We start from the raw sequence: 26106 nt of genomic DNA on the forward strand, positions 1-26106 counted from the left end.
ATTTTTTCTGAATGTATTTAAAAAAGGAATGCTAACATTCAAATGTATCTGATGCATGTTGGTGTTTAATGTGCTTTTTGTATAGTCACATTGTTTTATGAGAAACAGTGTGAGAGTTTCTAAGTTAATACTTGAACTTTTAACCTCAATTTACTGAGGAAATGTAAATAACTTTAAACTGAATGTAAATAAACCAATGCAATGAGACTTTACCAATGTTACATTCACTTACTACAGCTTTTACAATGATATTGAAGTGTTGGTGTCTGTAGTCTGAATTATTCCTTTAAAATAACAAACAAGTATTCAATGGGTGGACGGGATCACAGGAGATAGGAAAGTATGTCCGACCTACACTCTGAAATATCAGAAATACTCAAATAAAACTCGGGAGGGAAAATATGACGGTGCATATAAAGGAAAGATTGCTGCTTTCAGGTTTTTAGAGAGCTTTGTCTGTTTGGGAAATAATGTAATTACCGTTGTCGTCCACACTCCAGTCCAGAGGGTGGCGGTAAAGTATATGACAGCTATTTGTTCGGAAAAGAGAAGAAGAAGAAGAAGAAGAAGGCTACAAATAAGTCGCAACACAAACGATTGAACGTCTGCATCTCTTTATTGCGTCACTGACACCGGTAAGCCCACGAAGAAACACGAATAGCTTTAGAGAGCTATTGCGTGAACACGTCTCGCACATCAAAGCAAATAGCATTACGGCGCCTTGTCTGCGTTAGCTAGCATAATAAGTGGCTAGTCAGTGCTAGCACCATTAGCTGCCTAGCTAATGGCGTATTTCACTACACTCATTCAGCATGATGTGACGTGAAAGTAAATTCCGTAACAGGTCGTCCGTCCCTGCTTTGATAATGAAAGCTATTCGTGCACGCAGTTCTCACTGCGTTTAGGCGAGCAGCGTCATCCGTGCGGGTTGAGCTGCCCCTCATGACCTTTGTTTTGATGATCAAACAATGTCGGCTATCCACCAGCTCTACGCTCGCTCTTATTTAGGGGGTTCCACTCAAGACAGACGGGAACATTGGCCTGGAAGTGGTGACAACATGGCGGCCGCCGCAGCATGGAACGCGACCGAGGCGTACGAGGAGCTGCTTTACTGGGACAGCCTGATCCAGGCAGGAGACCCTCTCGGCCCGCACGACTTTGACAGGTAAGAAATGACTTTGATCTGCAGAGGCAGCTCACCTTACCGATCATGTCTGCACCCTGAAGCAGTCCCTTCAGGATGGTTTACCCTCCTATTGAATTAACGGTTTCTGTATTTCTCTCTGGGGGGGGTTGTAATTTATGTCAGACGCTTTCACACAGAACTTGATTACATGCTTGAGGAAACGATTGTATTGACTTTGGGCAATGTTGTTGAATCGTACAGGAAAGCAGTTAAACTGATCACGTTTTGGGGGATCAAAGTTCAAGGTCTAACTGGCAGGCATTGATTGGCTCGTGTTTTGCTGCTCTGTTTCATATCCACCTGCTTGCTTTTGGCTTGGACACGGGAAACGACCTGTTTTGCCTTTCCAGGTATGAGGAGCTGCGATATTGGTACGACTGCCTGTGCTACGAGGAGGAGCTGAGGCAGTACCACGATTACGTCGCTGCTATTGACGATCATCGGCATTATGAGGTTCCCTTTTATTTTAAGTCTTTTAATCCTCGTCTGCTTATTAAGACTGAATGTGTAATATTTTCCATTGCCTATGCTTTGCTTTTGCACTTCTTCTTGCAGAAAAGCTGCAGACTTTTTATTGCCGCTAATACTATACTTCCCAATCCTATTTTTATTTTATATGGTGTGTTGTTTCTATTGTACCAGAACGCATCATGGAACATAAGTAATAAACTGGATCAGGAATTTAGTCTGTTTCATAAAATAACTTGATATATGGTAGCAGAGCTTCGTTTGTTCATGTACTTTTCTCCCTAATGGTCTGAAATTGTTCCGTATTCAGGAAGCTGCATCCTCCCAGGTGCAAATCCGATCTCAATGTGATCGCCATGTGATGGCCAAACACTCTGAAGTGTATCCCTCTCCAGAGGAGCTGGATGTGGTGCAGACGATCATCTCTCACGTGGAGTGTGCCCTTAAGACTGTGTCTGACCAGATGGATGCTCCCAAAGACGGCAATGAAAGCGGCACAGAGACGGGGAGGTGAGAGTTCATCGTCATTGAGTACCTTCTGAAATCCTCTTCGCTCAGAAGATTTTCATTCTTGTATACCTTTTGTCTGATTTTTGTTTACAGTCCAATCGGCGATTTGCGAGAGCGTGTCCTGCGTGGAGTTATGCGGGTGGGTCTGGTGGCCAAGGGACTCCTGCTGAAAGGAGACAAGGACCTGGAGCTGGTGCTGCTCTGCGCCCACAAACCTACCGTCACCCTGCTGAAGGAAGTGACGGAAAAATTTACCACGCAGTTGGAGGTAGAGCGCAGGCCTTGCGATCACTGCACGGGACCTTAAACATGACTCTTTTTTTTCCTTCCTAACATCTTGTTCCTGTTGGAAATAGAATCGATCGGCCGGGACGTATACGGTGAGCCAGTGTCCGGAAGACGCAGCCATTGTTGTGACGAGCGCCATGTCCGTCCTGACTGTCAAAATACACCTCACGTCACCTCTTGTCAGGATGGAGCAAAGCAATGAAAGTGCAGAAGAGAAAGAAGGTCTGTGTGTTTGTCCAGCCTCCAGCTTTTCACTGTGTGTGTTCCCTGTTGTCCGGACGCTGTACGGCTCCACTGATGGGTGACTCTGTACTGATCCGGGACTACATGGCGCCCGGCTTTATCTGCGTAAACCTCAGTGGAGCTTGTACAGTAACTGTCAGACCTACGGCGGTGAACAGCCAATGATTGTTGGCTCTTCACTCGCTCCAGAGTCCTGTCGAGTTGTTAAAATGGAAAGCTTCTAAACATTAACAAGTAAAGCGCGCATTTGCATGTACTTGATGCTGAACATGTGCATTTGGTACCGGCTGCAGCAAAACTGATCACTAGTGAGGACCTTTCTGTGGCTTCTCTTGGCATCGTTTAAATTCTAGCTGACGTCATTATTTCTAGATTAGCGCATGGATTAGCGTAGCGTTGGTCCGACGTCTGTGCTGATTAGATTTCCTGTATGTAAATGTGACTTCATTTACAGGTCAGGGAGAGTTCGCTGAGGTCTCAGACAGAACCATAGCGGTCTCAGTGCAGGTTCAGTTCATTCACTACACTACAGTTGTGTTTCGGTGTCGCTGCCATGGTGATTCTGGCTTGACTTGGACTGCCCCTGCAGGGGGGGCTCGCTCTGGTGTACCGGAGTGAGGACAGGTAAAGCGGCGAGCCGGCTGAAACTTAAAGTCTGTTAGGGGGCTTCAGCAAAGTGAGACACATTATGAACAGCATTAAGTGGAAGGAGACTCATTGGTAAGTAAACACAGGAGCAGCTTTATGCCCCCCCCCCCATGTAATAACATCCATCCCTCAACAGCATTTAAATATTGTATTGTCTGATATTATTGAGCGGTCCACCAGCCGTCTGTTGTCCTGTCCACGTTGGAATAGATTTGTCAGATAGTTTATAGTGTAGAAAATGAGCTGGAATCCCCCCCCCCCCCGTTAGACCAGGGACTCCCATCAGTTTTGCTGCAGTGTGGGACAGACGTGTAGATTCTCTCAATGCTTGTGATTTCCAACTGATTTGCCTTTTAGTTTGTCAAGTTTTATAGGAACGCTGGACCTTTGACCAACTGGACACACTGTCTCAGGAGGAGGGGGGGAGCAGCAAACCCAAGCTGGGGGCCGAGGGAATGGGGTGCTTGGGGTTTAACACGCGCACACACACACACACACACACACACATTCCATTAGCTTCATGACAGTCTATGCTTCTGCTTTCACACAGTGTAGAGATTTTTGTTTTGGGGTGAGGGGCGGGGGGCTATTGTTCAAGTTGGGGCAAAAGACTTAGACCCCCTTTCCCTGCTGCTGCTGGCTTGGACGCTGCTACTCCCTGAGCTGCAAGACAGAGCCGCCCCCCTTGGTCAAACTGTACCTTTTCTTCTTACCTCACCTCGTCAATAGAAACGCGAACAGTCGACGATCCGCCGGACGTTCTGGACAGGCAGAAATGCCTTTCTGCCTTGGCGTCTCTCCGCCATGCCAAGTGGTTCCAGGTTTGCATTCACGTCCTTATTTGTTCGTAAGGTTTTCTCAGAATGGTCTCTTGATTGTTTCCTCCGTTTTCAGACGGTAGCATTTGTTGGCTGTGCCCTTGTTGTCGATGCACTCCACACTTTGTAAATGTCAGAGGAATCTACCGATCGATACGAACGACAGATACTGATAAATCGTTGGAATCGCCTCCAGCAAGTAAATGGATATAGTCGGGTGTCTGAGCTGCCTCTATCGACTCCAGTACTGCTGTGAAAGGTTGTCTCCGCCGAGCGCCGCCAGCATCGTGTGGACAGAAGAGTATATTATTATGGGGTGTCATCCGTTTCCTGTGCTTTGCTTTTGGGTTCGGTGTGAAACCCGACTGAACTGGGTTCTGTTTGTCTCTCCAGGCCAAAGTCAACAACCTGACTTCTGCTGTGGTCGTGATCCGCATCATGAGAGACTTGTGTAACCGCGTTCCTACCTGGATGCCGCTCTCTGGATGGGTGAGGAAAGGATTTAGGATTTCTGCCCGTCCAACGACAACAACAAAATCTATTTTTAAAATGTTAAGTCAACACGATGTTGCTTCTCCCAGCGTCAACACACACACACGCTTGATCTTCAAAAATGCAACTGATTATTAGCAGATTTTCATGCCGTGGTTAACTCTTTCAGTGCCGGCCGGTTAGCTATATGCTGAGTGCCCTAGTTTTCGCGTATTTCTCCCGATTTTCCGAGCCACACAGAATATTCTTCACTCTGACCATGCACACGCCGAACGTACCAAACGAAAGATTAAAGTCTCTTCTTTTATCAGGAAAAAAAGTGTCTTCCTACAATTTTGTGAAGTTATTGGCCGTTGAAGAGAGCCAGATTTCAATGTCAGGGTTGGCGGTGAATGTTTTGCGTTATAAAAGACGTCTTTTGACATCAATGGCACTCAAAGAGTTAATAGCTACCTGAACGTTTGACTGACACCAGCTGACCAGAACACGCCCCATAATTAAAACACTTGATGTGCTCGGTTTATTACCTTCGTCTGGGCCGACGCTGCTCAAAGAGGGTAATACCAAATCGGTGGCGGGCTGCTCCTCTTAAAGCATTATTCTAGTTTATGTTTGCTTGGAATCGTGACCTGCTTTCTATTAGGAGTCCAAGTCTGGGTCTCAGTTTGAACTTCTGCGTCGCTATGGGCCGACTGGAAGCGTCTTCTGTGCTTCCGTCTCCACGCAGGTTCTTCAGCTGCTGGTGGAGAAGGCGATCAGCACCTCTGACAGGCCGATGGGAGCAGGCGAGTCGCTGCGCAGAGTCCTGGAGTGCGTTGCGTCAGGAATCCTCTTGCAAGGTGAGCCACGCGTTCGATGGCCGAACCGACATCGCTGCCCGTATGCAGGCGTCGGCGTTAACATCTCATTCACCTGCACCTGCGCTGAAGGCGGGCCTGGGATTAAAGATCCGTGTGAGAAGGATCCGGTCGACGCCACAGCGGACCTGACTCCGCAGCAGTGTGAAGACATCACGCAGAGTGCTCAGGTGAGACGCGTCGAGAACCTGCAGGCACACTCGCATGTTAGAGCCATGAGATCAGAACCCAACGCTCCGCTCTCCTCAGTTCGCCTTGAGGCTGTGTGCCTTCGGACAGATGCACAAGGTGCTGGGAATGGACCTGAAACCCATAAAACCACGGAAACCAGTGGGCTCCAGCAGAAGAGAGGCTGCAGGTGCCGGATGCTCTGTGTCGTTCTCCTTGCATTCGAATGGCAGCTTGTCCTGAGACTCGATCCTGTCCTGCAGCCCAGTTGGCGCCTCCTGGGGTGTTGAACCCGCCGGCTAAGAGGCCGCTGTCAGAGGTGGAGGGAGGAGCAGACGAGTCCCTCAACAACAAACAGAGGAAGTATATCAAGTTCCGGACGCGTTACCAGGGGAGACCATGTAAGCAGGGAATGATCTTTTGGTTCTAGTCCCGCGTGTCAAATAGGCGGCTTCCACATTTATTTGATCGCTCCTATGCCTTTCCCTTTTTTATCACAGTCGCAGACGATGTCAGCATGAACGCCGTGATGCGTCTGAACCAGTACAGACCTGGTCTGGAGTTCCAGCTCGCGTCTCAGACGGGCCCGGTGCACGAGCCCGTGTTCACGATGCTTGTGGACCTGAATGGGAAGAGCTACGAGGCCACGGGACCGTCCAAACGAGCCGCCAAGCTTAACGTAGCCACCAAGGCAAGGCGCTGGAATCTCACATTACCTTCCGGTTATCTGAATGCTAATGCTCCCGGGGAGTCTGGTTGCCTTGGTGGTTTCGGTCCCTTCTTTGTTCCTTTGTTTTCTGCTCCAACAAGAGTATAAGTATCTAAACTCTCTACGTCTCTCAGAACTGAAGACGCCTCCTGGATGAAGGTGAAACGTCTTGGATCAAGTCCAGTTGATTCTCCTTTGTTTAATCTGTAGGAATATCCCGGAAGGCTGCTGGTTGTTGTTATTTATTCAAATAGGTACAGGAAACATTTGCTGGCTGTGATAGTCGGCGGTTTTTCACGACGGTCGTGCAAACCGTGGTCTGAAGAGTTGTTCCTGTTTTGACAGGTCCTGATAGATCTCGGTCTTCCGATTGGTCCCGAATCCAAGTCTGAGTCCAGTAGCGAGACTGACGGCCTGGAACCTGATAAAGCCGCTCCTGCAGCCACGACTTCATCAGAAGAAGTAGGTGGCGTCTTCACAAACAGTCGTGCTAAACCGTGACTCGTGTGTTTAGTCTCCGCGCTTCGTTCTGCGGCCGTCAACAGACTGGTCAGGGGCCCATCTTGACCAAAAATGGCAAGAACCCTGTGATGGAGCTGAACGAGAAGCGCCGCAGCTTGAAGTACGAGTTGTCTGCAGAAACGGGGGGCTCCCATGAGAAGTGTTTCGTCATGGAGGTGAGTTTGGGGGGGGCAGCAGTAGCATCCGCTCCAGGTTGTAGAATCCCAGAGACGTTGTTGCCGTCTGTCAGGTGGAGGTCGACGGGCAGAAGTTCAAAGGGAGGGGCTCCAATAAGAAGGAAGCGAAGGCGTTCGCTGCTCTGGCTGCTCTGGACAAGCTTTTCCCCGACAAAAGGGGAGTCGCCAACAGAAATCCTTTAAAGAAGAAGGTCGCCTACACCGACATGGTACTGAACCCCCGGAACCCCCGCCCGGATCAGCGGAGTGCACAACGAACACACGCTCGCACACTTGGTGACACAATCTCATTCAACAGCACATCCCGGGGTTCGGAACCATCCGTGGCATTCCTGCAGACTCCGGGTCTCGTGGCTGGGATCCGAACCGAGGTCGAGGGCGGGGCCAGGGGAGCCCGTTCCCTTCTGGGCCGAGCTACAACAAGAGTAAGGAAGCTAACGGCGCTTCAGTCTCGGCTCAGCTGTGAGGAAATGCACTAAAGCGTCTTTCTTTCATTCTGTATAGCCAACTACAGTTATGAGAGCGCTGCAGGAGCGAGCTACTGTAAGTACACACTGTGTGTGTGGGGGGGGGGGGGGGGTAGCATGGAATGCAACGCTTTAAGTTGGCTAGAAATGCAGGAGTTCCGTTTGGATCAAACGGTTAGAAGCTAATGAAAGTGACTCTTCTCTCCTGGTCTGATATTTGAGCTTCATTTCTTTTCGTTCTGGTTTTGCCTCTGAGGGAAGATTCGAGAACCGCTCTTCTACTTCCTTTAGATAAAATGTACGGTAATGACGCTACCGGCGCCCCGGCCGGAAGCGCCAGCTGCAGCAGCTTTTCCTCGGAGGGCACCACCTACTCCTCCCCGCCCGTCCCCGGCTCCGCCCCCGCCCCCGTCGCCGCCGTGGACAGCTACCAGGCGATGCCTCCTCCCGCCGACCAGGCGAGCCCCTACAGCTACGGCTACGGAGAGGAGAAGAAGAAAATGCTGACCCAGACTCAGACTGAGGGCCAGGGGGGGCAACTGGCCACATACAGCACGGCGTACCCGAGCTCCGTAACGGGAGGGCAGGTCTACAATAATTATGGTGCGTGCTGGGTAATGTAGTCCTCACTGCATCCGTGCCCTGTCTCCAGATGTGCAGGAAATAACGCTCTGTGGTTTGCTCTTGCTCCACAGCCTGGGGGAGCCAGTGGTCCTGGGGGGGCCAGCAGGGCTTTGGCACCTACCAGGGCATCGGGGGCCAAGCCCAGAACTCGTACTCTGGATACAACAACACGAATTGTTAATCGCCACATCCTCACCTCACTATGTTTTTGTGTTGATTATGAAACTGTACAGCCGCTCCTTTATAGTCCCCCCCCCCCAGATGCACGACCGCGTTAACGTGCGTCTGGCGTACCGGGTGGGTTCGCTGCCCCCAGTCTGCCGTGTTCTGTGTGGCTACGTGACGGTTTAAAGCTGCTTGTCTTTTAGAAGAGTTTTGTTCATTTGTGTCTCATAAAATGTTCCAGCGCTTGTAAAATAAATGTCTTGTTGGAGGTTCGACCGCCGGCTTGCGTGATTTCATTACTTCAGCAACAACGTTTGGGTTTAGGGCTTTGATGGAAACCCTTCCTTTAGAAACGTCGGTGTTTATGAGAAACACAGCCTCCGCTCGCCGTTCGTCACACGAAGTAGGAAACGAGCTCAAAGCTGCAAAATCTGATTCCCTGATTGGATTCAAAGGTGAAGGAAGATTGCAGAAGTTTAGAAGGCAGATAGACGGAGATGATTAGTCCAGACGTCAGCTATATTTACCCTGCTGGATCACATGGCGCCCGAGTCGGGGTGTGAGCCGCGGTCATGCCTCCGCGGCGTGTCTTCTGGGAATGCTGATAAAAGGCCGGCAGGAGGGGCCTTGAGGACATCCAGGGCGAACCTCAGCGGTGAGTGTTTCTCCGGCCTATCAGCTCCTGACTTTATCTCCGTGCCGACAGCTGCTTTCTGCTCTTCGGCAGAGTCTGTTTTTTAGAATAGAATAGAATAGAAAGCCTTTATTGTCTTTGCATAGTGGATATACAAAGAGATTAGGAGCACTGCTCCGTTTGGTGCGTAGTACAACATAATATAAGAAAATGCAGGTAGATGTGACATAAAATTCCGGTAGGATTTAAAGTGATCAGTGCATGCGGTGAGAGAAATACAGTACGTTTGTTATTGCACATTTAGGTACTGCACATAGTGAGTGTTTGTCCTGTTTAGTCCTGGTTGTCCAGAGCGCTGATGGCTCTCGGGGAAAAAGCTGTCTCTGAGTCTGTCTGAGTCTTTTACAACGAGCAGTCAGGCTTAGCTTTGACAGACGAGACGTTGTGACCTCTGACCCTGGCTGCCTTATAGCCATCGGTGATTGATTAGCTTTCATTTACTCCAGACATGTTTTCGAGCTCGTGTCCAATCACAAGTCACCTTTTGGCCTGACGCAACGACGTGTGTGTGTTGGAGGCAGGAGGAAGTGCAGGCGTGCACGGTAGCGTCTGCGGTCGGTTTCATCTTCTGCTTTTGTTCCCTTTGTGTTTCAGTGGGATGAAATATCTTCGTTGTGCTAGCTGAAGAGTGCGCGCTTTTCGTCTTTCTTTAAAGATGGCGTTGACGCTGGTATCCGTCCTCATGGCTGCCCTCCCCGTGGCCTACTGCTCCCCTACTGCCTTCCAAGATCTGGGAGAATTTGGAAGTAAGGATCAGCCTATTAACTTCACCTCACTGCCGCGGTTTCGTTCTAATCTTGCCTCGTAAGATTATTTTTTCTTTTTTTCTGTCAACAGAAAACCGAACTTCCCTTAAGTTCCTGGCTGTTGGAGACTGGGGCGGCCTGCCTTACCCCCCCTTCATCACCGCTGTGCAGAAGCATACTGCTCGAGAAATGAGCCAAGCGGCGGAGCTGATGGGAGCGGACTTCGTCCTGGCTCTGGGAGATAACTTCTACTACAGAGGTGTGGACAGCGTGGACTCTCCTCGCTTTAAGGTCAGTTTTCTGTCATGTGACACGATTAAAGCTGATTTTTCTGTAGGACGGTGGAGCTAAAATCCCCGATGTGTCTTCTATCAGGACACTTTTGAAAGTGTGTACACTGGGAAGTCTCTCCGAGTCCCTTGGTATGTGCTCGCTGGCAACCATGACCACTCGGGGAACGTCCAAGCCCAGATCGACTACAGCCAAAAGTCTGACCGATGGTGAGGAGCGGCAGAAATGTTCCGTCAGGTATTGAACTAACGGTCGCTGTGCTCTTAGGAAGTTCCCCTCTTACTATTACGAGCTGACCTTCCGCATCCCCACCACGGGGAAGCTGCTGACCATCATCATGCTGGACACCGTGATGCTGTGTGGAAACTCTGACGACTTTGTGGACGAGGAGCCCAGAGGCCCGCTGCTTGAGTTGGACGCCAAACGTCAGCTGATCTGGCTGCAGCAAAGACTGGCCAGGTCCAAGGCGGACTTCCTGTTGGTGGCCGGCCACTATCCCGTGTGGTCGGTGTCGGAACACGGGCCCACAAAGTGCCTTCTGCGGAGCGTCCGGCCGCTGCTCATGAAATACAACGCCACGGCGTTCCTCTGCGGCCACGACCACAATCTACAGGTTGGTTCCTGCAGAGCGCAGAACTCTGGTGGATCTGTGTGCGTCTAGCGCCTCCTCTTGTCCCACACAGTTCATTAAAGAGTCCGGTGTTGGCTATGTGGTGAGCGGTGCTGGAAACTTCCTGGATCCCGACACCCGTCACTGGAACAGCGTTCCCAAAGGCTCAGTGAAGTTCTTCACCGGCAAAGCGTCGACGCTGGGGGGCTTCGTCCACGCAGAGGTCACAGAGGACAAGATGCTTCTGACCTTCCTCCAGGCGAGAGGCACTTCTCTCTATCGCACCGCGCTCTCCCCAAGAAACCGTTGAGACGAGAGGGAAGCGTCGCCCAGCGATCGTCTGCGCCTTAGCTGCAGATCAAAGTAATGATTGTCTTTTTAATATCGGCTATTAATCGTTTCTTTTTTAGATCACATTCAACTCGTTTTACATGTATAAAGAAAAAATAAATGCTTTGTTCAGATTGTCATGTTTGGTTTTACTTGTAATCTGATTGAAGCTCCTCCCACTATTTGTTCCTGTCAGCACTCCATTGTCCTGTGCCATAGCTTCTGCCATGACCGAGGGCCCGTGGTTATGTGTGTATGGATGGGCTTTACGTTAATTGTCCCTAAAATGACAGCGGCATTGAATTAATATTAGCAACGGCATGTGAAAAGCTCCAAGGAAACAAGACAAGAGCACTTGTGGAAAAAAATAATAATAAATAAATAAAAAAAAATATGACCTTATTTTTCAATTTAATGCCAATATTATATATTTGTCTGTCATTTATCAAAATTATGTTTTTATTTAATTTTGAATCTTTTGGGCTTCCATAATTAAATTTATCAACATCTATTAATACAGCCAGGCGGTGCGCGAACTTGATGACGTAACGCGTACGCAACCCTTACGCATCCCAATGGAAAGATTTCATTGGCTGAGCCACATAGCAACCAGAGTCCATAGCAACGGAAAAAAGTAGATCGTTGCTATGGACTGGTTGCTCTGGCTTTCCATTGGCGGAAAAAAGTAAGTAGTTGCTATGGACTCTGGTTGCTGTGGCTTTCCATTGGCTGAGCCACAGCAACCAGAGTCCATAGCAACTTCTTACTTTTTTCAGCCAATGGAAAACCAGAGCAGCCAGTCCATAGCAACGGAAACAAGGAAGTAGTCGCAACTCAACGCAGCGGCTATTCTCAATAAATAAACAACTAGTTATACTAGTTTCAAAACCTTATATTTGAAAAATAGTTAATAAAAATCAATGACTTACCAACTGCACGACCTAAAATGGCGGACACAAAACAACAAAGTCGTACCAAACGCATTTTTATCAACGACGTCTATAGGTCTTCTTCCAGACACATCGCTAAGGTAAATAAACAAACAGCTTTGTGATGTTGTGCTACATTCGCTAGCGGCTAGCTCACACTACATTAACGTGACAGTTTTTATTGACGTGTGGTTCCGGAGGGAGGACCGAGCAGGCCGAAGCGGAGCCGCCGTCCTCCCCTCCAGGCGAAACCGCTTTTCACACAGTGGGAACTTCGTCGGCGTCCACCAGCGGTGATGAAGAAAGCTTCCTGTTGGAACGGCGTCCGGTGAGTCCGACGGGAAATCGCTGACAGTCGTAGAGAAATGTCGTCAGAATGATGACGACAGAAAATTAACGAGACTAAAATGCTGCGTTTTGTAGTCACCAACTCGGGACTCGCCGTGTACAACATCTCGGAGAAATGCACACAACGCGAGATTGAAGAAGCAACGTGGGCAGTCACAGGTGAGACCGAGCACTGGATGGACGTAACGAGCTAAGCCCATTATTATTGCCTTGATGCCTTCTTCCTTCTGCCATCAGCCCTTCATGCAGCGATGGAGAACTACAAGGTCTCGAGCAAAGAAGAGATTACCTATTTGGGCTGTGTTCTTGACAAATACCTGTCTAGCGATAGTATGGCAACTAAGGTGATCAAAAAAGTCAATCAAAGAACAAGATTTTTGGGCAGAATGTCTGCTTTTGTCAACAAAAGTGCTCTCCGGACGCTTGCTGGAGCCCTCGTTCAGCCCCTCTTTGACTATGCTAGCACCTCCTGGTATTCAAACATCAAAATGTCCTTGAAAACCAGGCTCCAAACCTCCCAAAACAAACTGATTCGGCTACTCCTCAATCTGGGGCCCATGACCCACCTTCTTCCTGGACATTTTGCTACCCTAAATGGCTCAGGGTAGAAGACAGGGTTAAACAACTCAAAATGGGATTGGCATTTAAAATAGTCAATGCAGCTCTGCCCTCAGTCCCCTCAATCCCTGCATACCTGACGGAACACCTCCACAGATTTAGTGACACCCACAGCCACAACACTAGAGGGAGCTCAAACAACAACCTGATTACCCCCTCCTACAGGACTAACATGGGTAAATCATCTTTTTATAATACTGCCCCCAAGGGTGGAACTGTTTGACTCCTCCCCTCAAAACATGCACCTCTTTGGCCTCCTTCAAAACAGCCCTAAAAATACACCTTTCAGGGGGGCAGAAACGGAGATAGTCATCACGACTCTCTCCGGATCAACCCCCCCCCCCCCCCCCTTTTTTTTGTCCACCTACGTTGCACATATTAAGTGTCTTGGTAATTTATGTAATATATTGCCATTCATTGTCGTTTTGCATCTGTATTGTTAAATGTCGATGATTTATGTACGAAGGACTTTCAACGGAAACAAGACCGCAAGGGCTTTTTAGAAATGCTCCTCTTAGACAGGATGTTTGACTGTACTTGTACTGTAATACATGCTACTGTGTGACTGTACTTGTACTGTAATACATGCTACTGTGTGACTGTACTTGTACTCTAACATTCTATCTAATAAATATATTCATCATTCATCATCATCACGGGAAAATGTTTGTCCTGGTCTCCACTGTGATGGGACACGAATGGCATGATGGGAAAAAGAGTCCAGAAGGAGTCTTGTAGTACGTTCCGGAGCAGCAAGCTAGAGCAGGTTTGGCCCCTCTGATCCGGAAGCCCTGTTTACTGTCTCACAAGATCCAATAGTCTATTGGAGGCGGGGTCTGCAATCTCTGATTGTCATTTTCTAGTTTATATATATAATGTTTTCCGTGTATGGGGGGGGGGGCCGCAAAATCATAATCTCGCCTAGGGCACCAAAATGGCTCTGCGGCCGCCTGTGGGCTAAATCCAGCTACATCAATTTTTTTCAGGATTTATGGTGACGGCGACCGCATCGCACAAATGAGACATTTTTAAGCACTAATCTAAGAATTCACTCAATCTTTTTGGGGAACTCAAGGAGATGACGTTGCTCATTCCGGTCCATTCTGTAAAAATCCTGTGTTTGTGTCCAGTGAGGGATGGAAAGATTAGATGAGCAGCTTAGCCTTTAATGCAGAGCATCCTTTTATTACTCTGGGCGGCTGCAGCCGGATTATCTAAAGCTCCAATCTGAGCTACAATCTTCAGAGTCTCAGGCTGTGGTTGCTGGTTGAGCGACAGTCTGCACTGGATCAGCCCAGGTGTGTGCGGAGGCAGCCAACGATACACAACGTCAGAGGTCTGGGTCAAGGTGTGTAAAGATGCAGGAGAATCGCAGCTACCTCGTTTGTCTGTTAGCAGCAGAACTCAAAAAGTTACAGACGGATGAAGTATTCAGGAAATATTGGGAATGTTACCAGGAAGAGTTTATAACATTTTGGTGATGATCCAGAAGAGATTCTGGATCACCTTGAAATGTTCATTAACATTACAGCCAATGGAGCTTCAAAATGTGTTCCTCAAAATCTCCAAACCTGCTTAGATCACAGGTAACCCAGTTAAATCATTCAGCAGGTGAAGGGAGCAGAAACTCGAGACCATCTGTTCTGGTTCTCTGCTTTCACTCCCAGGTTTGTCATTGGCTGGCTGAGATTATCCTGGTTGGACTCATCCCTAATCTGCCATCATCCCCCTAATCCTCTGGTGGTGGGACAGGTGGTTCTCTGAGCAGCAGCTGTGGGAGTCTTGACTGCTCCCGTTGGGCCTTTAATTCCATCGGGCTCATCCACAGACGCTTCCTGTTGTGTATTCAGCATCAGAACAGGACTGACGCACGAGTCGGCGAACATTCACCTTTATTTTGACACACGAACTCTGGAAAACATGGCTAGCATACACGGGTGTAATACGTGAAGATTAAACCCGGGATATTGGCTGGCGTTTTCAGACAAATCCATGATCCATTTTCGAGGTGGATTCTTCTATGTGGCTGAATGTCAGTTTGGCACAGAGGGAAACTTTCCCTGGTCCTTCTGTAGGATTTTCATTCAACGTGGGGAAATCTCTAAAGCCTTCGAGTGTGTCGTCTCCTCAGATCCTATGATGCAAACGATTAGAAAACAAAGCTACAAAAGAAACTGGAAATAGAGACGCAGCATGAAAAGCTCGTCGGCTGAAGCGGCTTCAGACGTCGCTGCCCTTTGGGATCGGAAGCATGTGGGACGGGCTGCCGATGTTAAGGGAGGTGGGAAAGAAGGAAGGTACGGCCGTGAGGGGGCTGGTCAGCGGGCTCTCACTTGGGGGAGTCATGGGGATGATGACGTCGTCCTGGTCCCACACGTGGAAGGCGTTTGGGTGGGAGTGGCTGAGGCCGGGTGGGAGGTGCAGAGGGCTGACTCCCCCCACCTCCCCGTCTTTAGTCAGGACCTCATCCTCCGGGCCCAGCAAGCAGTCTGAGGACGGAACCGAGAAGAGAACAGCCACCATGAGCGTCCTCCCCCCGAAACAGCTGCTCAGGGCTGATGTAACAGCCTCGTGTGCATCAGCTTCATTAGAATGTCCACCGTTACAGGAAAATACTTCTAATGTTTATAGCTCGCCTCATTAAGCCTCAGAATATGCATCAAATAGCAACAAGTCATTTTTGAGTGCTACAAGGATGTAGTTCTAACAAGCATTATGCGTAATGAGATGAGACGGCTACCGCTAACGGACTAGCGTACCTGTTATATCCAGCATGAGGTCTTTGATCAGGTGACCCACGATAGCGTAAGCCACTGCAACAACAACCGCAGCGGCCATCAGGAGGTAGAGGACGGACTTGGGGAGCTGGATGATGTCCCTGGGAGGCGGCTTGTAGTCCTTGTAAAGCGGCTCCACGTTATGGACCAAATACTGGAATGAAAATCCGCCTTTGTCTGTGTCGTTAAAGCTGTCCATAGTTCAGAGCCGCCACTTCCTCCGGTTAATATTTAGTTATTGCATTTTATTAAAAGTGGAAATCCTCCCAGGTGGATTTATCCTCTCCCTGAAACGCGGGAGGACGAGTTAACAAGAGGATTCCTGTCTTTTATACATCTTATGTCGTGTTTATTATAAAGCAAGTGAAGGAGTGAATTCATACCTTCATTTTAATTTCACATTTTCTTTACTTTTTAATAGATAAAGACACTGGATTAAATAAAATAGGAACATGAAGAGATGAAGCCACCTGTTAACTAGTTTGTTGCAGTTTGTAGATCAGATTTGGATCACTGTGTTATAACACGTTATAACACGTTATAACAGAGCAGTTGACTACTTACCAACATTACCATCGGTTTGTTGTCATCGGTTCATCCTCCAGCAGACATTCGATATCAGACATCTGTATCCTCTGCTGCATGAAGCATCATCTCCGGTCCTGAAGTAATCCAGACTGAGGATGGTGTGAGAGAGAGAGAGAGAGAGAGAGAGAGAGAGAGAGAGAGAGAGAGGATTATGGCACGCACGTTTGTAGTTCAAAGACGCTGCGAAGCTAACAGCGTCCTGCATGCGGCTCCCTCTCGGTAATAACATCCCGCTCGGTCTCCTTTGAAGCATCTTTGAGTTTGACATTTTAAAAGGTTCTAATTTCCGCTCTTTCAGGGATTCGTTTTATTTTTTCAGAGAATAACTCGAGATTCAAACCTTCCACGCTGTTACCAAACATACGGGGCCTCCTGCGCCTAATTATGACGTTACGTAATATGATTGGCCGGACGTTGGTAAGACTCATGCGGTGTGATGACGATTCAGATTTTGATTGGCTGTTCATATGTGTTGACGGAAGTACCCGATGAGTTACGGGAAGTGAGTGACATTGTTTATGCGTGTTTTCAGCTACTTTCAGGACAAACGGCATCAAGAAGTAGAAAACCAGCCATCAATGATCAAATCAATTAAAAGTGATTCATAAATTAGTTTAATGAGCTCAATTGAGAATGTTTGATTGAAATAGATAAATATTTTACACTGGCGATTTTTTTTAAACCACCAGTTTATAAAGCCGACAGTGACCAGCTCTTTAACACTGATGTATTCGCGCGTTGCTCCTCAACCATAGAGGCCCCTGCATGACAAGACATTATTTAATATTCAAAAATTAATATAATGTTTTCCTGGAACACACTAAAGACACTTTTCATCGTGACATTTAGTGTGATGGAACAAAAACACTTTCTGTGATTTAGCGCTGACAAATGAAATTTGATTGAATGACCACACTGTCTTTTTAAGCTTTTATTGCTGAAATGGGATCTTCAGAGGTTGCTATGGCCTCGGTTTTCCACCAGATGTCATTATTAACGAAGCCTCAGTGCTTCACTTGCCCATTACCAGATTCTGTTAACGTGAACCGGGCAGCACCGAGTACTGAAGAGGAGGAACCAAAGAGGAGGAACCAAAGAGGAGCACCAAAAACAGAGGAGCATCCCACATTAGATAATATAACCATTCAAATGAGGACAGAGCTTCAGCTTAACGCAGATACAGAAACAGGGAAATATGAAGCCGGGTTTGCTTTACACCAGAACCAGAATCTGGCTCTGGGTTCGGTACTTCCTGCCACAGCTTCGTTCATCAAATGACTCCCAAGTATCACAGATACGTACTCATGTTTACAAAGACATCTCTTGTAAAGCTTATCTCTACTCGTCTGATATATTCTTTACGTCGCATCGCGCTAACAGGAAACGGAACTCCTTGATTTCCTTCACCACACGTCAGGCTCCACCCACACGATCTTCCTCTGCTCCTCCCAAATGATGGTGCGCAGACTGGTGAGCAGGGAGGCCTGGTCGCACCAGGAGTCTGGCGCCATGCTGTGATACAGACAGGGCAGCTTGTCCAGCAGCGGCTCCTCGTCCCGGGAGCACGCCAGCAGCTGCCCCTCTGATTGGCTGTGGCGCTGCAGCTTCGACCTGATTGGTGCAGAGCCAAGGAAGGCGATCAACGACCAACGTTTTCATGGTTTTACTGGATTCTCTCCGTTTAGTCGTGAGGTCGGTGCGAGGAAGAGGAGTTTACCTCAGCTTACGTGCGCTGCGTGCAGACGGACTGATGAAGATGATGATGGGGAAGATTTCGGCCCGGTGCAGCCGGCGGACGCAGTCCAGGCCCAACGGCAGCACACAATGGATGCCCTGCAGCAAAACAGACCCTTTCTATTTGATCTTCACTCGCTTTCAGTCTGTGAATCCACCAGCCTTCATTTAGGAGGATAAAGGAGTTCTGCTGCGGCGCCGGTCCAAACAGGACATTTAAACATACTAATCCTGCTCTGTTTCCTTTTTTTTTTATTATTATTATTTTTATTTTTTTTTAAACTTTTTTCCACCGTAGAGGGCTGTGCACACCGCAGTGAACATACAACATGAACAAACAAAAAGTGACAAAAACACAGTGTTCTGAGAAGAAAGTGCTCTGATCCTGCTCTGTTTCCGCCGAGGATCACATTCCGTCAGCCCGGTTTCTGCTTTTCTCTTTATAGCTCCAGGTGAAACGCCTTCATCTACTTTCTCACCTCGTCTGTTCCGTTTGTGTGGAATCATTTTCATTTTGTTTGTTCACACACCTGTTGACTCCTCATTTCAAGTCTACCTGCTGCTCACACAAGCCCCTCCCACAGTTTCTGTGTCGGGTTCTTCTGCTTTAATTAACTTTTTAAAAAATGCAGACTGAACTGAATCCAACTGAGGAGAGTTGAGGTTTCACAAAACGACTTGGTCACTGCAGCAACAGCTGATTAAAGCATCCGACTGTGAATCCTCATCGCTCGCCTGACACGAGGGGATCCATTATTTCATTAATAATGGATAAAAAAAAGTGATTGTTAAACTAATGGCTACCATAAACCCGTAACATGTCAGGAGACAGACGGACGCACGGACCTTCTTCATGACTTTCTCCACACTCTTTAGCGTGTAGCAGCAGTTTCTGCCCTGCTCACACTCCTCCAGGATCTCGGACCTCTGCAGCAGGCTTGCATGCTCACTGGGGCTCAGCACATCTGCAGCGTCAAACCAGCAACCACACAGGAGAGAAATGAAGGATGTCTTTAGGATTAGCTACGCTGCATCTGGCCTTTTGTTTCTTTAGATAAACGAACGCCTTGTAAAGCGGATAAACACGAATTGTCTTTCCTTTTTATTGCTATTTATTTCCTTCCTGGTTTGCAGGAACAAACGAACGTGTGATCTGTGATCCGCTTTCATTCCCGGGTTCTTACCGGGCTCACAGAGCTGGAAGCCTTGCCAGCCTGCCAGCTTCTTGTTCAGGATGTGTCCCAGGACGGTGGGCAGCAGCAGGACAGGCCTGCAGATGGGTGGGTGGTGGGGGGTCACCAGCGTGTAGGGCATGAGGGACACGCAGCTTCTGGCTGTGGATGCGTCTCCTTCAGGGAATGAGACGTGCAGCTGCTGAACCTGAATGAAGGAGCCGGATCCAAACAGCGGTTCTGTACCTGCGTCTGTGTTCTTGGGCTTCTCACCCTCCACGCTGACCCAGAGGGGGTTCCTGCCCTGTCGCCCGGTGCTGACGATCCTCACCCCCTTCTCATTTTTCTGGGTTACCACACGCCAAACCTGGTGTGATGAGAGATGAGAATGAGGTGAAACGGTGAAATATTGGGGGGGGGGGGGCGCTGTATTTTATATCATTCCCACCTTTTGAGACGTCTTTGCTTGAAAAGTCACATCTTCAATCGCTCGAATCAGAAGTCGCTGAGCCCTGTTCAAGAAATCATCCCGTTGAAGCAGGAGCACCCAGAACTCAGCACACAGTTCTAGTCCCCATCAGTGGGCCCACCTGTAGTAGTTTGGTACAGTTCCACTCTGGAGGTCTACCATCTGACAGGGGTGAACCTGGCTGGCGTACCACGAGTCCTCGGTGCCAGCGGGCCACGTGTTGGTCACGTGGAGGATGTCGTCGCAGGACACGGCCAGAGTCCCGCCGGGACCGGCGGGGAGGGACATGTTGACGCGTACGTAGAAGGAGTCTCCGGACGACGCCTTGTTGTTGTGCAGCTGCTGAAGCAGCGCTTCGTAGTCTGCCCAGGAAGAGGAAGAGGAAGAGGAAGAGGAGGGCCGTGAACTCACTGCGTGCACGCAGCGCTCAACCGCTTCAGACACGCTGCGCACACGCGGGACGTACCAACTTGCCTCGGCCGAAGGGATAGGTGGCAGAAGCCCGTGGTCTGACCGAGAGCCCACATAGCTTCCTCCAGAGTGGAATCCTCCAGAACCATCCGCAGAGCCTTCTGGTTCTGCTGGCACCTCACCTGCAGAGCAGCAGCGTGACGCAAGACGTCTCCAAGCAGACGGCGTGTCCACAAACAGCGCCACCCACCTCCACTATCTGCGCCCCGGGGCCGATGCCGACGGTGTGGGCCGGGCTTCCCTCCGTCAGCCGGTGCACAAACACCCCCGTCTTGTTGCCCCCTATCACGGCCAGCTGCTGGAGGAGCTCGTCGCCCTGGAAGGAGATGCTGAGCACGCGGCCGTTGGTGCGAATGGCCTTCTGGCGAGAACGCATCAGGAAGGGAGGGGGCGAGGTTCTGTTTGGGCTGGTGAGAGGCCAGAACCACGTTCAGCTTCGTTTAACTCGAGCTGATGATGGATGTGGATCCGGCAGGCGTCTCACCTGACAGCGATGGAGCCGTTAGAAGTAGGACGTCTGGAGCTCTGCTTCTCTTCAGCCTCCACTGAAAACAGTCAGAAAGACGGAGTTGGATGATTCGGTGTGCAGGTTCACCAGAGGTCACCAGAGGTCACCAGAGTTCACCAGAGGTCACCATGGCGTCAGCGCCGAGCACTGCTGAGTGAAAGGTGAAGTTTTCTGTACTCACAGGGGAGGAACATGAAGTCGTCACGCAGAGACTCCGTCTCTGTCTCCAAGCTGCAGGAATAAAGGACAGCGTGAACGTTTCTCCTTCTGATACGAACACTGACTCAATCCCACGTCGTCATGTCTGCCATTTTAATCATCGCCTCTTAAACCTGCGACCTGGATGACGCCGCGGTAACAACCGAAGGTCAACGACTCTTTCACGTCATCCACAGATGGTGCGCTGTGATGTAATTATAAATAAAACAACAATAGACCCCCCCCTCCCCCTCGATGCAGGCATTCATTTCCGCTGGACGAATCCTCCAACCCGAGAGAGACGGATGGGAGTCCGTGCTGCACCATCATGTACACCCTCTATTGGATAGAGCAGCAGACGTTAACACGCCCCCGACTTGTAAAGATTATCTGAAGATTCTATTTCACACACCCACACACACACACCCACACACACACACACACACACACACACACACACCCACACCCACCTGCTGTCTGCGTACAGAACTTCCTCCCTCTTGCGGAAAGACTCTGGACCAGGGGGCTCTGCGTTTCTGGATCGGATACTGTTGGCTGCATCGTCTTCATTCTGCGAGCACGCACACACACACACACACACACACACATGCACACACACACACACTCACATGGTTAACATGAATACATACAAAGCTAAAATAATGTAAACGTAAACCCTCCTGCAGACCCTCGTCTTCTTCATCTCCTACACCAGCCGGTCGGTGCCGTTTGTTTGGGGCGACATTCAGAGTCTGTTGGTAGCAACAGTATGTTTGGGTGTTCAGCATTACATCACCCAGGTGGCTGGTTTCTATGGTTACGCTCATGGTGCTCAGTGACGAGGAGGAGTGACGTACGCGAGCTAAGATCACTTCATCGGTTTTGGTTCAGTCACAAATAATCAATCAGCTGATAGAATAAGTGGAACTGATCACTCTCACACACACACACACACACACACACACACACACACACACACCTCTGAGTTGAAGCACATGGGATTGACTGCATCCATACGGCAAAGTCTTCGTCGAGTCGGTGGTTCTGGGTTCTCCCAGGGTACCTCGCTGCCCTTTGACACACACAACGAGTACAGCACCGTTATTAGTTCAGTATTTACTGGTCCTGGTCCTGGTCCTGGTCCGGGCCCTGGCCCCGGTGAGGGGACTTACATCACAGCCCTGCTGGCGCTCCCTGCTGCTCTGGCTGACTTGGAGGCTGAAGACCTTCTCCTGCAGCTCCACCAGCAGACACCTCAGGACGTCTTTCTCGGCGAGAACGCGAGCGATCATCGCCTGGGCCTCGTCTCTGGACAGGTACGCCTGGAAACACGACAACAATGCTGTGAAGGCACACCTTCATCCGGCTGCTGTCTTTTTAAATAGGACTCTCCAGGTCTTTCGTCAAAGGTTCCTCATTCGTCGGCTTCACCGGGTCATCAATCACATTTGACAGGGTGTGGTCGTATTGTTCTGTTCCTTCTTCAGTCCAGTTTTAGATGAGCAAGTACAAGACAAGTAAGAGGTTGGAAAATCTGACTCATGCTGTTACTTTCACCGCAGGTGAAATGTAGCACAACACGTTCAGGAACGTCAGCGTCACACTGCCCAAACAGACAGAAGAGCATCAACATTACCTGCTTCATCACTCACTCAGCAGGGACCAAAAGACAGGAAGTGTATGAGAGGGGCTGCCATCAGTAATCCAGTCCTCACCTGATCTCTCTCCGTCTGCAGGTCTTTCATCTGGGCCTGGATCACGGCGTTCTTCTGCTGGTGCACGTCGCAGTCCTGAGTCAGCTGCGTCACCTGGAGGTTCAGGCCCTCCCTCTGCTCCAGGAGCTGAACACACACACACACACACAACACGCACGTCACACTTTCTCGGCCTCGAGCAGGAACTCATACCTGGAATTGTGTTTGCATCTCTGGATGGATGATGCTTTACTAGATTGAGTGACCACTGAAACACACACACAAACTCACGCCTTGTTTGTCTGTGAGCAGCTTCTCGTTCTCCTCCCTGTACGACCTGAGCTGCTCTGCGAGCTCCGCCTGGCTCCCGATGGCTTCAGCCAGGTCCTGGGCCAGGATGTCCTGACGGGCCTGCCAGCCAGCAGAAGGACCGCAAACATGAAGACAAGCCCTTCGCTGTTTTAGGATGACTGAACGCTGAACGCTAAGGTAAGAGGATTGAGTCGTTCTTCTCACAGGGTCCAGTTTTTCCGCCTTCACCAGCTGACAGCGCAGATTCCTGACCTCCTCCTGCAGGTGTGGCGCCTCGGCGTGGAGGGCGCACCTGAGGGAACAGCGCTTATGGAACTCTGTCTCCGTGTGAGCTTTCTGCAGCTCCATCTGCAGCTGATACACCTGATAAATGCGTTAGTGAAGAACATTTAACAATGGAATAGATCCACACCAACGTTTGAGAGTCTTTCTCAGCACATCTGTCAAGCAGTTCAAATGTAAACAATAAATGTGCTTCTAAAGTATCGTTCAATCTAAATTTCTTTCAAAGGAAAAACAACATTTCACAAACGCCGTGACCTCATTTAGTAAAACCAGCGTTCACAGCACCTTCCTAAGCTCCAGCCTAAATCTCCATGGAGCTCCAGTGCCCACATTCCTATGACATCCCAGCTGTTTGCTCTCGTCTCGTCCACGGTGAGAAGCTGACCTGCAGGTTAAGGTCGTGGAGGCGTATATTCACAGCTGATTTTTCCTCGATGGTGGATGTGTAACGCACATACAAGTCACACTTTTCATCTTTCAGCTTGGTGACTTCCTGCTGCAAAGAGCACACATGCCTCCGCATGCGTTCATTTTCGGACTGGAGGAACTGGGACTGCTCCTGGTGGCCCATTATCTGCCCGAGCTCCGACTCCAGGGAGGCGCAGCGCGCACTCATCCTGCCTGCCTCGCAGCGCGCCTCCTGGAGCTCCTTCTGCATCCCGGTTACTGCTCTGACTAGATACTCCGTCAGCTCGGAGTATTTTATAAGACCTGAAAGAAAATGTCGATTTGTGTAACGTTGCAAACATGCGCGGTTACGGCGAGAAAAACAAAGGACAGGTATCTAAAATGCTTAACCGCCACTCACCGCTGAATCGTGACGGCTCAGTGCTTGGTTTACGTCCAGTGATTTGGGTGTACAGCGTTGGGTAGTGGATCATCAGGCTTTCAAGCAAGGCCACGGCACCATTCCTCCCCTGGGTCCTCAGCAGATCAAGCATATAGCCTGGCAACAGTAGGGGACAATACAATGCTGTCACTGACCTTCCAATCAGCAGGCCTCGTCCAAACAAGTTCAAGTATCAAGGTCACGTTTTAAATTACTGATCAATCTGAAAAACAAAGGTTAAATAGCATAGCCCAGTTTAGTAATAAAGCTGGAACTTCCCTTGTCTCCGCCATCAGTGCTAAAAACCAGGAGCAGTGACGGAGGATCAAATAGAACCAATGTCCTCCTGGAGAGTCTTTAAACTGCAACTCAAGGCTAGAATCTCACTGGTTCTCATGCTGCGGTTGGTGAGGCTGTGGTGGGACAGGATCTCATCCTCATCCATCTCTGTGAGCACCCTGGCCTGCCTAAGGTACGGGATCAGGATGCCTGGTCGCACCCCTAGGGAGATCCGGTGGCGGTTGTCATTGATCAGTTCCCACAGTGCCTCCTCGTCCATCTCCTTGAGGTCCGGACCCTCGGGATCACGCCCGTCTGCCATCCGATCCGGAGAGCGTTCGATACGTCTTCCAGAGAGCTGCTGCTGAGGGGAAGGACACAGCCGGAGCAAACCTGAAGACTTGCAGAGAGGAAAACAGTAGCAATGGGCCAGGCTCTGTCCACGCCCATTTGGTGTTTGTGTTAAAGCAAGTGTGTGTTTGTGTGTGGGCGTGTGGGAAAACCTGTAAGACAAGAGCTGTGTGAAGCATAGCAGCCAGGAGATACCCCCCCCCCCCCCCCCCCACAGCAACACTTGTTTGCCTTCAGCAGGTAACCCACTGTGTAATCACGTCAACCACACAGCTCTGCCTCACCCGATGCCGTCGACCGGTTGGAGCGAATAATCCCAATCAGAGCACAGCAAACACTCACCTGAAGGTCAAAGTCCTCGCGGTGCGGAAGGAAACACGGCCACCGGTGCGGGGTCAGATGCTTTCTCAAGCGGTTGGATAATTCACTGCCTGAATTTATCCGTTCACTGCAATGAAACGGGGCTTCTGCAAACAATGCAATCCTCCAAGACGACCAACTTTGCGTGATCTCGGGGGGATTAAGAATAAACCAGCGACATGAAACATGAAAACTAAAAGAAACAGCAAAAATACAATTGAGTTTTAAAATATGACATTAGATTGCAATGAAACACGGGCCAGTACTAAGATGCTGGGCATCACATCTTCAGTGCTGAAAGCGCACACAGGCCAGATTCTTGTAACCTGAGCAGCCTCTGTCAGCAGAGAGATTATCTCCATGGTATAATCTCGTAGATTGCAGGAAACAGAACACAGCTCGGGGTTTCCCCATTAAGCACTGGTGATAACGTTCAAGGGAAACAAGATAGTAATAAAAGGACTACAGGAACAACAGACAGAAATAGCCCGACTAGGTCTTTTGGGTACAGGAAAAACAAGCTCGGAATCACACTGCAAGAATCCACTAGAGAACGACACGAACTACACCTGATTCCTAAAAGATGCAAGCTCGACAGCTTCAATCCTTCACTGCTTCATTGTGTGTGCTTGACATGTGAGGCCAGCTGTGTGCAGGATAACGCAGATTCAAGGCGACTGTGAAACGTAGGTGAATGAAGAACAACTTTTCAGGTCACATGTTCAGCACACAGAATGTAACGACACAGATGACGAGGGAACCCCCGTCTCATGAGAACCAGGCTCCCCTTCCATACAAACTACGACAGAGACACTCTGAACTACTGGAATCTAGAAACGATGCTAAACTCTTCTGTTGCTGGGACTTTTTTTTACTGCGTTCTCCCCACGCTGCAGGCCTGTGTACAGGACACACAGAGAGCCGGTTCAGCAGCATTGCTTACAGGCGTCACATGTGTCTGTGTTAAAAGCACCTGCCATGCAGCAGGCGAGTAGAGATGGCATCTCCACCCACAACAACATTGCAGGTGCTCGCATATCGAGGCGTTCCCACACAGAAACAGCAGATTACAAGCCGAAATGCCGTGACCCTGTAATTCCAGGGCAGGTTGCCGGATCTCGGTAGATAGACTTGGACAAACGCTCACCGAACAATGAGAGGAATGTGATTGA

At 49.4% G+C, this 26106-nt stretch overlaps 3 protein-coding genes across 3 annotated transcripts; 2 read left to right on the forward strand and 1 right to left on the reverse strand.

The window, feature by feature from the left end:
- The first annotated feature begins 570 nt into the window (after positions 1-570).
- LOC137906348 (interleukin enhancer-binding factor 3-like) lies at positions 571-8614 on the forward strand. The gene is made up of 20 exons (XM_068750598.1): positions 571-635; positions 1009-1165; positions 1537-1639; positions 1965-2164; positions 2258-2432; positions 2521-2686; positions 4085-4164; positions 4555-4650; positions 5381-5492; positions 5583-5680; positions 5760-5868; positions 5942-6079; positions 6179-6369; positions 6733-6849; positions 6933-7064; positions 7139-7294; positions 7384-7510; positions 7590-7628; positions 7844-8155; positions 8248-8614. Exons 2-20 carry the CDS (start codon positions 1059-1061, stop codon positions 8355-8357), a joined length of 2568 nt encoding a protein of 855 aa, XP_068606699.1. The 5' UTR covers positions 571-635; positions 1009-1058; the 3' UTR covers positions 8358-8614.
- Positions 8615-8956: 342 nt separating this feature from the next.
- Positions 8957-11392, forward strand: acp5a (acid phosphatase 5a, tartrate resistant). Its single transcript, XM_068751201.1, has 6 exons — positions 8957-8996; positions 9630-9781; positions 9873-10072; positions 10157-10281; positions 10340-10685; positions 10756-11392. The coding sequence occupies exons 2-6, from the start codon at positions 9691-9693 to the stop codon at positions 10990-10992; spliced, it is 999 nt and encodes a 332-aa protein (XP_068607302.1). The 5' UTR covers positions 8957-8996; positions 9630-9690; the 3' UTR covers positions 10993-11392.
- A 5805-nt stretch (positions 11393-17197) lies between these two features.
- Positions 17198-24545, reverse strand: card14 (caspase recruitment domain family, member 14). The gene is made up of 20 exons (XM_068751236.1): positions 24332-24545; positions 23924-24061; positions 23501-23826; positions 23035-23193; positions 22810-22929; positions 22540-22665; positions 21997-22146; positions 21804-21896; positions 21295-21395; positions 20808-20857; positions 20603-20663; positions 20309-20525; positions 20114-20240; positions 19769-20009; positions 19627-19690; positions 19425-19524; positions 19191-19355; positions 18853-18971; positions 17990-18105; positions 17198-17883 (listed from the first exon to the last, which is right to left on the reverse strand). Exons 1-20 carry the CDS (start codon positions 24543-24545, stop codon positions 17676-17678), a joined length of 2895 nt encoding a protein of 964 aa, XP_068607337.1. The 3' UTR covers positions 17198-17675.
- Between the last annotated feature and the right edge of the window lie 1561 nt (positions 24546-26106).

Source organism: Brachionichthys hirsutus, chromosome 17 (assembly GCF_040956055.1).
Source record: "Brachionichthys hirsutus isolate HB-005 chromosome 17, CSIRO-AGI_Bhir_v1, whole genome shotgun sequence".
Taxonomy (NCBI): Eukaryota; Metazoa; Chordata; class Actinopteri; order Lophiiformes; family Brachionichthyidae; genus Brachionichthys; species Brachionichthys hirsutus.